The 16,013-nt window shown below is 39.8% G+C and overlaps 1 protein-coding gene across 1 annotated transcript in view; it reads right to left on the bottom strand.

Annotated features, from left to right (window-relative positions):
- The window catches only part of TTN (titin), a gene marked incomplete in the record, with an annotated part of 304,338 nt that overhangs the window by 47,338 nt on the left and 240,987 nt on the right, over positions 1–16,013 (bottom strand). Inside the window, 22 exon segments of the mRNA XM_015818849.1 lie at positions 67–369; positions 463–1,050; positions 1,159–1,455; positions 1,787–1,984; positions 3,051–3,155; positions 3,249–3,839; positions 4,298–4,585; positions 4,703–4,993; positions 5,146–5,433; positions 6,521–6,826; positions 6,937–7,239; positions 7,330–7,626; positions 7,713–8,000; positions 8,105–8,404; positions 8,808–9,110; positions 9,209–9,508; positions 9,618–9,893; positions 11,013–11,315; positions 11,814–12,113; positions 12,221–12,505; positions 12,610–12,930; positions 13,023–15,983. Of these exon segments, the coding sequence (XP_015674335.1) occupies positions 67–369; positions 463–1,050; positions 1,159–1,455; positions 1,787–1,984; positions 3,051–3,155; positions 3,249–3,839; positions 4,298–4,585; positions 4,703–4,993; positions 5,146–5,433; positions 6,521–6,826; positions 6,937–7,239; positions 7,330–7,626; positions 7,713–8,000; positions 8,105–8,404; positions 8,808–9,110; positions 9,209–9,508; positions 9,618–9,893; positions 11,013–11,315; positions 11,814–12,113; positions 12,221–12,505; positions 12,610–12,930; positions 13,023–15,983 (9,492 nt within the window).

The following is a 16,013-nucleotide window of genomic DNA, read 5'->3' as shown; positions in this document are numbered from 1 at the left end:
TAGGCAATCAGGCCATTAATGCAGTAAGGGTGGAAGAATTTTTCAAAGTACAAGTATTATACTAACATGCAGCATCTTTAATTAGCACTGGTTGGGAAATATCACTTGGTGGTCCAATTCCTGCTCTGTTTTCTGCGCTGACACGGAATTCATATTCATTTCCTTCTAGTAGTCCAGTTACTTTGTATCTAAGATCTGACACCGGTTTCTTTGAAACTCTAATCCATCTCACACCTTTCTTTTCTCTTCTTTCCAGATGGTAACCTGTTATCTCACTGCCACCGTCATCTATCGGCCTCTTCCAGCTCACCGTCACACTATTTTTTGTAACATTTGATGTTTCTGGTTTACCAGGGGGACCAGGAGGGCCTAGGGAAAGGGAAAAAAAATGTTGAAGAATACTAACATTTTTATACAGATGCTGTAAACTTATTATATAACTTATTTGCCAATTTTGCTTACCAAATCTGTCCACCATTTTAACTGGCTCTGATTGAGATGGTTCTCCTCTGCCGTATTGGTTCACAGCTGAGACACGGAACAGGTATTCATTTCCTTGAATAAGTTTAGAGACAACGTGTCTACAAGACTGGATGTCTTCAGCAACCTGAGTCCATAGCAGTCGGCTAGTTTCTCTCTTTTCAAGCACATAAGACTTGATTGGAGATCCACCATCTTCTGTAGGAGGAGTCCATGTGAGAGTAGCTTTTTCAGCAGAGACATTACTGACTTCAATTGGTCCAGGGGGACCTGGTACATCTAAAACTTTCACATGCACATGTTCTTCTTTAGTACCAAAAGGATTAGTTGCAGTGATTGTATATTCGCCCGAATCTTTTCTGGCAGCATACTTGAGAGTAAGGGCAGAAGAAGTTGGTGTTGATTCAATGTGAACAGTCTCTGAAGGCTTAAAGTCTTTTCCTGCTTTTGACCAGACTGAAGTTGGAAGTGGTTTGCCAAGAATACTTATAGCAGACATTGCAATGGTGTCTCCTGCTTTAACAGTTAAGCCATCCTTGATAGTTGGATCAATGACAATAGTTGGTGCCTCTGTAATAAAAAAAGTTCAGGAAATGAGGAAGACAGGAACATATTTAAAATTACCGGTAATTGAATAAGATGTGTGTATATATATATATATATATATGGAAAACATACCATACTCATCCTTGCATGTAATGGCTCCTGTAGGTTCAGATGGTGGGCTAATGGCTCCAGCAGTATTTTTTGCTCTAATTCTGAAGTCATATTTTGAGCCTTCATAAAGATCAGTCACTGTAAATGCACATTCAGGAACATTCACATGATTTGCTTTCATCCAGGTTTTGGAAGGTAGATCACGTTTCTCCACTATGTAGCCAATTAATTTGTGTCCACCATCATATTTTGGTTCTGTCCAGACCAAAGTTACTGAGTTCCGAGTTACACTGATAACTTCAGGTTTCCCAGGAGGATCTGAAAATAGTAGCAACAGAATATAGGAGTAGCCATTACTAATTAGAGAAAGATTAGATAGATAGATAGATAGATAGATAGATAGATAGATAGATAGATAGATAGATAGATAGATAGATAGATAGATAGATAGATAGATAGACAGACAGATAGATAGACAGATAGATTATTGATAGAGAAGTAGAGATAAATTGAGAGAGAGAGAGAGAGAGAGAGAGAGAGAGAGAGAGAGAGAGAGAGAGAGAGAGAGAGAGAGAGAGAGTCTCTCTCTCTCTCTCTCTCTCTCTCTCTCTCTAAGAGAAAGAGAGAGAGATATGAAAGAATAACTTACCAATTGAATCAAGAGCCACAATTGGTTCAGACGGTAGACTTGGTTTCCCAACCCCAGCTAGATTTATTGCCATTACTCTGAATTCATATTCTAAGCCTTCAGTTAGTCCTGTCACTCTGAAGTCTTTCATTCTTAGAGGTGTCTTGTTTGCTCGCTTCCACAAAATACTGTTTCTTTCTTTGAATTCAAGATGATAGCCTACCGAGAAACAAACAAACATTGCTTATTATTGTAATAGTATAAGTGCCAATGAAAATGATAAAAATCAGCATAGCATCCTTTACATTTCTAATCTTTAGGCAGTTTAGCCATTTACATGTCTTTAAAATCCTGGATAAACTTTCTTGCTGTTCCACTAAAATATCTGTCTCATTACCATAAATTACCTGGCAAGTTCTTACTTGTATGCATTTATTTACATTTAACATTTAAATAAATAAACAAATTTAAAATAATACAGAATTTATTTAAATTATTTTGCATTCTAAATATTAGTAAGTACTATTGTTATACGTTGCCAGCATTTTGTTTTTTTCAGTCACATAATGTGCTCAAAAGCAAAGCCTGTACTACGAAGAAGGAAAAGGTGAGTTCATTAAAATGTATCTCAGGGAGTAAATAATAATAATAATAATAATAATAATAATAATAATAATAATAATAATAATGATGATGATGATGATGATGATGATGATGATGATGATGATGATGATGATGATAAAGTTGGAAGGGACCTTGGAGGTCATCTAGTCCAACCCCCTGCTCAGGCAGGAAACCCCAGGGCTTTTTTTCAGCCGGAACGCGGCGGAACCGCGTTCCGGCACCTTTTTCCGGGCCGGCCGCTGGCCTTTATCGGGGAGGGTGTGGCCTTTATCGGGGAGGGTTTAAAATGAACGTAAGGACAAGAGATTTCCCCGCCAGGATCCCAAACTACTCCCCGTGGCCAGGTTTGAGTTCCGCCACCTTTTCTCCGAGAAAAAAAGCCCTGGGAAACCCTATACCATTTTGGACAAATGGCTGTCCAGTTTCTTCTTAAAAACTTCCAGTGTTGGCGCATTCACCGCTTCTGGAGGCAGGTTGTTCCACTGGTTAATTGTTCTAACTGTCAGGAAGTTTCTCCTTAGTTCTAGGTTGCTTCTCTCTTTGGTTAGTTTCCACCCGTTGCTTCTTGTCCTGCCTTCAGGCGCCTTGGAAAATAGCTTGACTCCCTCTTGACTTTCCTCTTGGGGAAAATTTTAAGCAAAATGTATCTCAAAAGGTATACCTGTTATTGGTGAGCCCCCAGTCTTTTTAGGGTCTGTCCATGTCAGAGATGCAGAATCATGCCTAACCTCAATAATTTTGGGTGGCGGAGGAGCATCAGGAACATCTAGAAAATGTGAAAAATTAGACTCAATCACACAAAGATGCAGAGGAAGCACCACCCTGCCTAAAAATACTTCAGAGCCACTCTATTACTTACCAAATGGATGCCTTGCAATTACAGGTTCAGATTTTAGACCTTCACCGACACCGTATTTATTTTCAGCACTGATTCTGAACGTATATTCAGAGCCTTCATGAAGTCTTGTAACTCTAAAGGTGGTCTTCTGCACAGCAGAGACACAGCTCACCCATTTATTGTTCACATTGTCTCTTTTCTCAAGGATGTAGTTCGTGATTTCTGACCCGCCATCATCTTTGGGAGGAGCCCATTTTAATGTCATAGCATCGGCTGTAACTTCTTCAAATTTCACAGGGCCTGTTGGAATTCCAGGTTTGCCAACCACTTTTACGGAAATCATGCCTTCTTTACTGCCAGCAACATTCTTCAGTGTAATCGTATATTTTCCAGCATCGCTTTTATGGCAGTCACGAACAAGGAGTGACGTGTTAACTGCTGTAGCTTCAAAGGCCACTCTTCCCGTCTCGGTTAAAGGAAGGTCTTCTCCTTTCCTCCATGTCACCGTTGGTACTGGCTTCCCTTTGATTGGAATTTTCAGACGGAAAGAGCTTCCTTCTCTAGCCAAATAGCACAAGCCTGGGAGGTCTCTTAAATCAAGATCAGGTGCCACTATAAACCAAAGAAGGCGAATAATTACAAGTTCAGTTCAGACAATAGAATAACTTCCTTTTTGCTCTTTAATTTTTTCCCCCTTTTAATAACCCTTCAATCGCTTGTATCGGGTCGGAATTGGGGAGATTGAATGGAGCGAGCATTTACTGGCTGGATGCCCTTCCTGACACCTATGCGTAGTTCTCAGCAGATATTTTCTCTTTGTGCCCAGAGAAATATCTGCAGCTACTTAGGATTGAACTCATAGCCTCCTGATTGTGAAGCAAGAGCTCCATGTCTAGGCCACCACGCCGCTCCCTTTTGCTCTTCAATAAATAAGTGAAAAGGAGGAATTCTCTATAGTTTTGTTATTTTTGCTGCAAAACATACTGGCAAGAAAGATTCTTTCTTCACTAAACACAAAGATCACGGGAACCATATGTACAATAAATGAATGGCTGTACGGATCTACTCACCAATATCATCCCTTGCCAGCACTGTAATTTCATTTGGTGTCCCGTATCCAGCTTCATTTTGTGCTCTCACTCTGAAAAGGTATTCTTTTCCTTCTTTCAAGTCTTTTGTTGAATAGTGAAGAGTTATAGATCTCATAACTTCTTGCCACTGGTTTTCACCGGTCAGGAGCTCAACAATATATGCATTAATACGACTTCCACCATCACTTATAGGCTTTTTCCAAGTTAAATTGCAGGATGACTTTGTCACCTGTGGAGCTTTTAAGTCTACAACAGGTCCAGGTGTTTCTGATCGAAACAAGAAATATATGGATATATTTACATTAAAAAAGGCTCTAAATAAAATCAGAAATTTTAAAAGACAAGAGACTTTTTAAGAATTCAGTAACAGAAGAATGATCTTACCTGAAGCTTTGACAGCATCACGAGTTTCACAGGGGTCACCAATGCCATATTCATTTTCAGCAAAAACTCTGAAGAAATAGGATTTGCCTTCTTCTAAGTTAGAAATCCTAAAACTGGTTTTTGGACATTCTGTAGCCACCGTAGACCACGATTTTCTTTCTGCATCACGTTTTTCAACCACGTAATTCTTCACTGGGCTGCCACCATCTATTAGAGGAGGCTCCCACGAGATGAAAGCAGAATCTTTAGATGCTTCTTTTACAACCAGATTAATAGGGGGACCAGGAGTATCTGCATTAAAACAAGTTAACAAACTGCAATTATTGACTAAAATATACAATATTTTTGCATATAAAGTCAGAAGAATTTGTGACTTCGGAACTATTGGGTTTTGAAAAGATGCGTGTGTTTAGACAGATAGGCAGATAGAGATTAGCACTCACCAAGAACTTTGACTACAATGGTGTATGATTTTTTGCCACAGCTGTTCTCTAAATGCAAGACATATTTCCCAGCATCGTATTTATTGACATTTTCACAACGCAGGAAAGTATCAAAATCAGTTGATTTGATGTCCATTCCTGCCCGGTCTCTTATGTTGGCATCCACTTTAGTCCAAAAAATCTTTGGAGGCGGCCGTCCTCTTACTGGCACATAAATCCTCATAGTGACTCCAGCACGTAACACAAGGACTTTCCTCAATTCAGCATCAAGTTCTCCTTCGGGTGGAACTGCATTTCAAATAGAAGATTAAAAAAAAAATCAAGTGTTTGAATGAAGATTGGAAAATATAAAGTGAATGACATAGGGTGAATTAAAAATGATGATTAGGATGTTCAAAGAGAAAATTCTTCTAAAAGGTCTTTCAGACTTCCCTTCAAGATTTCAGACTGCATGTTATTTAACCAATAGCAGACAGAGGCTTCTCACATAGTGAGTTATTAAACTGCAGTATTGCAGGCTGACTCTGCCCACAGGTAGGAGTTTGATCCTGACCGGCTCAAGGTTGGCTCAGCCTTCCATCCTTCCAAGGTTGGTAAAATGAGAACTGAGATTGCTGGGGGCAACATGCTGACATTTGCAAACCTCTCAGAGAGTGCTGTAAAGCACTATGAAGCAGTATATAAGTCTATTGCTATTGTATATTCTATTTCTTACTTCCTTCTGTATAGAATCTTGAATTAAGCATATCTCTTGTCACTCCAGGCTTCCAATCAAATTGGGATGTACACATGCTGTAGTGTTGCTGTCTAGGTATTTCCCATGAGGAATACTCTGTTTTATACTGAAGAAGTATTTTATTATTTTTTATCCCACCTTCATTATTTTTATAAATAACTCAGGGTGGCGAACATAGCTAATACTTCTTCCTCTTCCTGGTTTCCCCACAACAGCAATCCTTAAGGTGAGTTGAGCTGAGAGAGATTGACCCAAGGTCATCTAGCTGGCTTTCATACCTAAGGCGGGACTAGAACTCACCGTCTCCTGTTTTTTAGCTTAGCGTTTTAACCACTGGACCAATCTGGTTCTTGGAAGTATATCTTTCGAGTATCATTCAGAAAGAGAAAAAAAATGTTTTCTTAAAGTAGAAGAGCGAATAATGTTTTCAGTAAGGAAAAATACTGATATTATGGTTGGCATGAAAAGTAGAGAGTTTTATATTAAAGAAGATTTTTAGGAAGAGAGAGGTTTGGATTGTTTCATTGTGGCTGGGAACTGAAAGGCAATGGTTTATATACCAGGTTCACATGAATTCACAGGTTGAGCATCTTGCCCTGGATTAAAATCACCAATTCAGTTTCTTTTCAAAGTACTCACTTAGAATATCCTTGGCAAGGTGCTTGTCGGGAACATCACTTGGGTCACTGTAGCCAATTTTATTGACAGCATAAATGCGGAACTGATATTCTGTGTTCTCTGTAAGTCCAGTTACTACATAATGTGTATCAGGCAAATTCTTTGGCAAATTGCATCGGACCCAGTTTTCTGTGTCAACTCGTTTCACTTCAACAAGATAGCCAATAATGGGGCTTCCACCATCATATGCCGGTTTGCTCCAAGACAGGCTGATAGAGCTACGTGTAGTATCAACAACTTTTGGGAATGCTGGGGGCCCAGGAGGATCTGGGAATAAAAACAAAAGCACAGTTATATATGGAAGGACATTTGGACATAGTTATAAAAAATAATGTGTGTTTGTGCATGCACACACGTGTCTGCACATGTCAACTTACACTGAGGATCACGAGCATATGCTGCCTTAGATGCTCCACTAGGTTTGCCTGGTCCAGCTTTATTGAAGGCAATTACTCTATATTCATATTCTGTTCCTTCTTGGAGTCCAGTGGCCTTTATCATTCTTTCAATGACTGGTTTTCTATTCACTTTTGTCCAGTTAAGAGCTTTTGTTTCACGTTTCTCAACAATATATCCAGTTATAGGGGAGCCACCATCATCAGCAGGGGCTTTCCAGCTCACAGTCATGAAGTCCTTTGTTATGTTACTAATTATTGGTGGATCACAAGGCCCGGGTACATCTAAAAACAAATGTTTGAAGTGCACTTAAGCAGTTGTTAAGCTATAACTCAGTAACAATCGGACTGAAGGAGTTACTAAAAAGTGCTTACCATATGGGTTTTTAGCCACCGCATTTTCAGTTAAGATTGGATCACCTACTCCGTATTTGTTCTCAGCAGAAATGCGAAATTGGTACTCATGTCCTTCAATCAGCTTCTCAACACTGCAACTAGTGATTGGGACGTTGGCAGTGACTTGAGCCCAGTTGGGTCTACTCGTTTCACGTTTGTCAACAATGTAATTTGTAATGTCTGACCCTCCATCTTCAAGAGGAGGTTCCCAAGAGAGCATGGCTCGATCTGCATACATATTTGTAATCTTCACTGAAGCTGGAGGACCAGGTTTGTCTGGAAAACACAATTGTTTGACAGTGAAATACCAGATCCATCCCATTTTAGCAGGATAGCATACTTCTCATTCGTCTTTAACTTACCTAACACTTTAAGCTTTATAGTTGCTGACTTGGAACCACTTGCATTCTCAGCAGTAATAGTATAATCTCCTGTCTGCTTTCTAATGACACTGAAGAGCTCCACAGTAGATAGGTTTCTCTTGGTGGTGATCTTAATTCCTTCCACTGGTTTTAGAACCTCCCCTTCTTTCTTCCAAGTAATAGTTGGCATAGGTTTGCCATAGACATTTGCTTCCAGGCAAACATTGGTTCCAGCCTTTACTACAAGTAAGGATTTCATACCTACCCCGAGCTCTATCTTGGGTGGTACTGAAAAAGTTAAAAAAAGAAAAGAAAAAGAAAGAAAGAATGGTGAAGACTACTTTTTGAGAAGCATGAAGCTCAGCTTTAGTATTAGCTAACAAATTCCTTACCATTTTCTGACTGAACAGTTATTGGATCTGAAGGTTCAGAAGGTGCACTAATGTTTACTGCTGTTTTTGCTATTGCTCTGAATTGGTACTGAGCATTTTCCTCCAAATCAGTTGCCGTGTACTCTTCTTGAGGGATCTGATGGGGCGTAGAATTGCATCGGACCCATTTAGCACTTGGCAGCTTACAGGCTTCAACATAGTATCCAATTATCTTGCTGCCACCATCATGTTTTGGTCTTGCCCAGACAAGAGACACAGTACTCTTTGTCACATCAATAACTTCAGGTTTGCCAGGTGGATCTAAAAAAATAAATGAGATCAAGTTTAGCCTCCATGTAACTTGCATATTTTAGCTTCCATGTAGCTTAGCTTCCGTGTAACACTGCATATTTTAACAAGGCGGCACGTGGAGCCGTCTCTGATGGCATGCGAGCCTTTGCTGGGCTGAGCTGCTCCCTCCTCCTCTCCATGCATGCGCAGCTCTCCACAAAGCTGCACATGCTCCACGCCCACCCTGGCCATGCCTACCCATGCTGCCACAACCACCATAGCCACGCCCACTCAGTGACCATGCCCACTCAGTGGCCACACCCCCGGCACCTGGCGATGCATAAGTGGGTTTCGGGTTGCAGTTTGGGCACTCGGTCTCTAAAAAGTTCACCACCACTGCTATAGTGAAATATATGCAAAATGTTTAACTTACCAATTGGTGTTCTTGCAGTCACATAATCTGTTGGTTTGCTAGGCTTGCTTGCGCCTGCTTTGTTCAGAGCATAGATTCTAAATGTGTATTCTAGCCCTTCAATTAGGTTTGCGCATGGGTATTCTGTGGATCGCACAGGGGTATCATTGGCCTTGACCCACAGCAAACTGTTCCTTTCTTTACGCTCAATGAGATAGCCAGTTATTGGACTGCCTCCATCACTGTCTGGCCTATCCCATGCTACAAAAATGCAATCCTTGTTTACTTTGGTAACACGTGCATTTTTAGGTTCACTGGGGACATCTGCAATAAAACAAAAGATAAGTTTTTAAAAATAACGCTAACCATATTCAACAAATATCCTACTGAGGACAATAGTATAAGTAGACAGTCAGACATACCAAATGGAAACCTTGCAACCATCTTATCAGATTGAAGTGGCTCAGAAATGCCAAATCGGTTTTCTGCACGAACACGGAACACATATTCCTGACCAGGGGTCAGTTTTCCAAGTCTGCAATTTGTTTTTGTGACAGAAGCTACTGCGGTTATCCAATCACCGCGACTGACATCACACTTCTCAACCACATAGTTAGTGATGTTACTTCCGCCATCTTCAAGTGGGATATGCCAAGACAAACTACAGGCGTCGGCATCTATATCAGAAATTTCAAATGGTGGCTGAGGTGGTCCAGGGATATCTATAGAAAGATACAAAAATATAGATGCAAATTAGTATAGATTTTGAGGAACACATAAAAGATAAATGTGTAAGAACGCTCAAGCTTGGGAGAAGAAAATCAAGCATACCCATGACGACGACTTTGATTTTCTGAGTAGCTACTCCGGAGCTGTTTTCTGCTGTTAGGCTGTAATAATCACTATCTTTTCTAGTTACATCTTTAATAATAAGAACTGAAGTGCCGTCGGCTTTATGCACTGCCAGGCGACTCGAAGTAAGCACATCTTGGTCTGCTTTCATCCATTTACAGGTTGGCGAAGGTTTCCCATAAACATGTGCCTCAATTCTGAGTTTCTGTCCAGCTTTTATACCGATATGATCTGGCATCAGAATTTTAGGTGGCACTGCAAAATTAAAATTCAACAAAGAAAAAATTATATTTGAGGCAAATAAAATGAAAGACGCGAACAATGCAGTAACTTTGTTCTTCACATGTAGAATTCTGAAAAATCTTCAACTTATGTCAGCAAAGGGATTTTTTAAAAAACCAAATCTCAGGCTGCTGCTAGCTTTTGTGACCTCGATATTATGAGTGACTTATGTTGGGGGGGGGGAAGTGTATGTCCGAATGTGACAGAACTACCATAGCAAGATGAAGTGACTTTGAGTTTTAGGACTTCCTGGATATGGTGTTTTTCCATCTTTAGTTCTGCATACCCTAGACAGAACGAGTGCACAATTTGGGTATTCTTCTGGATTCAAAGATCAGGTAGCAGTCAAGGTGGGGGGGCACCAATTGTACCCTTTCATGGTTCAAGAAACCCTGCACACTCATGTTTCATGTTTTGGTCACCTCCTGAATAGGGTAGATTACTGCAATGAGGTTTATGTAGGGCTGCTCTTGAAAAACATCTGGATGTTTCAGTTTACCCAAAATACAATGGCAGACACAAACCTCATTAACCTGTTATTACACCATTGCTCTGCAAGCTGGATTGGCTCCCAATTTGCTTCTGGGTGCAATTCAAGGTGCTGATTATTACGTATAAAGCCTGATTATTACGTATAAAGTATGGGGCCAGGCTGATTGAAGGAATGCTGTACTCCCATTACCTTCACCTCTCTCATTAAGTCAGACAAGAGGGGTATGCTCTGGGTCTCATTAATCAGAAACTATCATTTGGCGGGAACCCAGGAAATTTGCCTTTTCTGCACTTGTGCTCTGGAATACCATTATCACCAGAGGTTAGGTTTATGCCAATAATGCATACCTTTTGGAAAGCCTTAAAGATTTGGCTGTTTCCCCAGCAATGTGTCCCAGTAGAGTAATTAAGCCCACACTACTTGTGCAGAGTTTCTTTGGAAGCCACTTTATATTTTTAATTGATTGTGGTAAGTGTTTTTCCACTGTATTTTAAAACTTTTATTAGCCACCATAGTTGCGTTAGTGAGATCGGTGCCATCTAAATTGATTTCAATAAAATAAAGACACAAAATAAAAATATTTGATCTCAATTACTTACTGAGTTGTTCTTTGACTTCAAACATGCCTTCTGTTTCTCTTGGTAAACTCACTCCAACAGCATTTCTTGCAGCCACTCTAAATTTATATTTCTTCCCTTCCTTTAGGCCAGCAACAACAATGTTAAGATCTTTTACAACAGAGTACTGTGTCCAGTGATCACCCGCTTGCCCTTCTTGTTGATACGAAATAATGTACCCATCAATTTTGGCACCACCATCACGCAGTGGTGGCAGCCATCCTAATGTAGCACTGTTTTTGGTAATTTCAGTTACTTCAAGTTTCCTTGGAGGATCAGGTTCACCTTAAGAATAAAACAGGCAAAAAGTAAAATATAAACATTCTAAGCAGCAGTTGTTTGAATTAAATCGTTTCTAAAATCATTGCAACTTCTTATGGTTAATTACCATGTTAACCATTAAATTCTTTAACAATTTAATCCAGTTCGATTTTCTACTGAGTACATAAGATGCAAGAAAGTGATTTTAAAACTCTGTAGAATATTTGAACTCTTTTGTTTATTCTTCTAAGCTGAGTCCTGGACTTCTACTCTAAATTCTTACCTTTGTAGGACCACTGAATAGTATATACATTATGTAATTAATCCAGTATTTTTTAAAATTGTTTTAATGCATGAAATTCATCTTGATGATTCTAATAATCATAGTAATATAGACTTCTAAATATTCTTAATGTATGCTTTCACTTAATGTACTATTTATATATTGTGCACAAATACTTATTAGTGGGTATATCAGTATTGCAATTTGTTGGGGAGAAAGCTACATAAATAAATACTTACTTAGTGGATCTGTTGCCATGATTGGCTTAGGTGTATCTGTTGGAACACCTGGACCATATTCATTGACTGCAGTTACTCTGAAGAAGTATTCAGTACCAGGCACAAGGTTAGCAACTTTGAAACTAGTCTTCTTTATATCTGAAATAAGAGTTCCCCAGCTTTTTCTATCAGCCTCGCGCTTTTCCAGAATGTAGTGTGTGACAGGACTACCGCCATCATTCTCAGGTGGTGTCCATGAAAGCTGACATGACATTTTAGTGACATCAGAGACCTTGAAGTCTGCAACAGGTCCAGGAGTATCTATGAAGAAAACAAGGGGTACAGGTACAGCATTAAACCAATCTTCAGCAGTTTGTTAAACCAAACAAGGCAGCAGATTTCTACCCCTGATTATCCCTGATACTTACCAAGAACACGGACATTGACAAACACAGCTTTTTCTCCAGCAGGGTTAACAAGAGTCAAAGAGTATTTGCCCGAGTCATCACGAGTTGAATTAGGAATGACACAGAAGGACATTGTGTCAACCAAGTCAACCTGGCCCTTTCTGATCACATTATCAATTCCCACTCTCCTCCAGGTGACTTTAGGTGCTGGTCGTCCTCTAACAATAGCAAAGAGTCTGATGGGGCATCCAGCTCTGACTATGAGTAATTTCCTCAGGCTAGCATCCAATTCTATCTCCGGGGGCTCTGAAAAGTAAAAATAAAAATAAAAAAAAATGTTGTTTGTTAAAAGTACCCAGCAAAGTAGAAAATCAGTAACACATAATTGAATGGTTGATTGGCAAAATTACCAAGTATTTCTTTTGGAGAAACAGCTTCCTTCAAATCAGCTGGAGGACCAATGCCAACCTGATTTTGGGCAGAAACACGGAACTCATATAGTTCTTTCTCATCCAGACTCATCACAGTAAATTCTGTGTGAATGACTTGTGCTGCAACATTGCATCTTTTCCATCCTTCATTGGGACCAGCTTTTTCGGTTTTTGGCCTCATTTCTATCACATATCCAATAATCGGAGCTCCACCATCATAGAGCGGCTTTCCCCAGCCAAGTGTAATAGACATTTTTGTGCTATCAACAACCTTAAGATTGATGGGAGGACCAGGTGGTTCTGTAAAATAGATCAAAGTACAAAAATAAGCATTTCAGTGACTCAAACAGAGTGTTAAAATGTTAATTTAGTGTTACATGAAAGATAATTACCTAATGGGTCTTTTGCTACTGCAGGCCTTGATGGGAAACTTGGTTCACCAATTCCAATTTCATTTTCTGCCTTCACACGGAATTGGTATTCATATCCAGGAATGAGATCTGTAACTTTCTTGCGTCTTTCTGGAATTGCAGTTTTGGTAACAGGAACCCATCTTAGTGACCTCTTCTCCTTCTTCTCTAATATATATCCTGTAATTGATTTTCCACCATCATATTCTGGTGGATTCCATACTACAGTCATCTCATCTTTGCTAACTCTTGTGATCTCTGGAGGATCAGGACGACCAGGTCTATCATATTTCGTTTTAGCTATAATTGGCTTAGTCTCTGTTGGTGGACCAGTGCCCATTTTGTTTTCTGCACGAACCCTAAAGATATATTCATTCCCTTCTATGAGATGTGTTACTTGTACAGAGTCCATTATCACTGAAGAGGAATATGTGGTCCAAACCATACGCTTGCTTTCACATTTCTCTATGATGTAATTCTGTATTTCACAACCACCATCATCTTCGGGTGGGTCCCAGCTGACTTTACATCTGTCAGTTGAAATATCAGAGACTTTGAGATTTCTTACTGGTCCTGGTTTGTCCAAAACATTTACAGTAGCATACGCTACAAAGCTACCAACTGGATTAGTAGCTGTTATAACATATTTACCACCATCAGTACGTCTTGATTTTGCAAGAAGCAACTTAGATGAATGTGAAGTTGTTTCAATTTTGACCCTTGGAGATTTGGATAAATCTTCAGTATCCTTTGACCAAGATACTTCTGGTTGCGGCTTGCCTTTAAGCCCTGCTTCAATTTTAATTGGTTCACCAGCTTTCACAGTGAGTACTCCAGACAATTTCAGATCAAGTACTGGCTTTTGCACTTCTTCTTTAACAACAACTTCACTTGTTTTTACCCAATCACTTTCTCCTCCTTCATTCTTAGTCTGAACTCTGAACTGATAAATTTTATTTTCAACGCATTTGTCAACCATATACTGTGTTTCCTTAATGCTGCCTTTGTGTACTCTTTCCCATTCATCTGAATCCTTCGGTTTTCGCTCAACGTGGTAAGATAAATTGGGGCTACCACCATCATAGTCTGGCCTTCTCCATTTCAGATGCACAAATGTCTTTCCTGTTTCTGCAATATGAAGATTTTCAGGCTCACCTGGCCTATCAATTGGATTAATGGCAAGGATTGGAGTCTTGGTCTCGACAACTGGGCCTGGACCTACTTTATTTTCTGCACAAACACGGAAGAAGTACTCATGATTTTCTATGAGATGTGCTTTTACCATCCTCTTAGTAAGATCAGAAGAGACTATTGACCATCCTTTCTGACTTGGTTGGCGATATTCTACTATATAATTTGTAATTTCAGAGCCACCATTATCTTCTGGATTCTCAAAAGCGATCATACAGGAATCCTTAGTGACATAGCTGACTTTCAGATTTCGACAAGGTCCAGGCCTGTCAAGTACATTAACAATGGCTGATGCTTGGGCATGTCCGCTGCTGTTTTTAGCTGCAATAATGTACTTGCCATGGTCTGCTCTTGTAGCTGATTTAATTTGTAGCTCTATGCGTGGAACTTCTTGAATTATGTCAGTGCGCTTATCTTTTGTCAGTATTTTGCCTTCTTTCGACCATGTTATGTCAGGTTCTGGTCTACCTTTCACTTTGCCTAGGATCTTTATTGTTTGGCCTACTCTAACTGTAATGACATCACGGCAGGTCACATCCAGTTCTAGCTCTGGAGGAGTCAGAATGTCTTTAGCAAGAACTGTTTCAGGCAATTCTCTAGGTTCTCCTTCTCCAACAATATTTGCAGCTTTGATACGGAATCTATATTCATTTCCTTCAATTAGCCCAGGTACTGTAAAGGCACATGGTCGAATAAGTTCATCTTTGTTAATTCTATTCCATTGAGTTGTTCCACTTTTCAGGCATTCTACGACATATCCCAGTATAGGACTACCACCATCCTTGAGTGGTTTTGTCCATACCAGTTCAGCTGTTTCTCTGGTCTTATCTTTGAGTTTTGGATTAATTGGAGGCCCAGGAGGTGAGATAGGACGTGTTGCTTTTATTGGGTCTGAAACTGGAGATGGTTTGCTTAGGCCAATACTATTTTCAGCAAAAACACGGAATTCGTATGTGTTGCCCTCATAAAGGCCTGTAGCTCTGAACTTCAGGTCAAGTACTGGTGATTTATTTACTCGTATCCACTTGCCAGAAATTTCACGACGTTCAAGAATATACCCAGTTATTGGACTTCCTCCATCAGACTTTGGCATAGTCCAATTTACTGTTGCAGCGTTTTCAGTAATATCATGAACTGTTGGTTTACCAGGAGGAGATGGTGGATCAAACATAGACTTAGCAACTGCTGGTTGGGAATCAAGAGGTGGACCAATGCCTATCTTATTCTCTGCACGAACTCGGAAGATATATTCAGCACCCTTCTGTAGGCGTGGAATTTTAAGTCTTGTTTGACTAAGTGATGAACAGACTACTCCCCAGGTTTCTTTCTTTGACTCTCGCTTTTCAACAATATAATTAGTTACAGGACTACCACCATCATCTTTAGGAGGCCGCCAAGCAATAACCATGTGATCTGGAGCTACTTCTACAATATCAATTGGGCCAGTAGGAGGACCAGGAACATCCAAGACGGTTAAATGAACAGCTACAGTTTTGCTTCCAGCTAGATTGGATACTGTGAGTAAATATTCTCCAGTATCTTTTCTTGTACAACTTTTAATGGTAAGAATTGTTGAGTAGTTGTCAGTATCAATTTTGTAATTGCCTTCTGATTTGATTTCAGTATTATCAGTGACCCATTTTGCAGTGGGAATAGGCACTCCTCTCATGATTGCAGGGAATCTTACTGTGCTGCCAGCTTTAACAACAAGCCCTTCTATTAATTTCACATCTAGCTCAACAGATGGTGGCACTGAAATAAAAAATAAATAAATAAATGTTA

Source organism: Protobothrops mucrosquamatus, unplaced genomic scaffold, assembly GCF_001527695.2.
Source record: "Protobothrops mucrosquamatus isolate PMUCROS unplaced genomic scaffold, P.Mucros_1.0 scaffold804, whole genome shotgun sequence".
Lineage (NCBI taxonomy): Eukaryota > Metazoa > Chordata > Lepidosauria > Squamata > Viperidae > Protobothrops > Protobothrops mucrosquamatus.
This window is presented reverse-complemented; position numbering and strand designations above follow the sequence as displayed.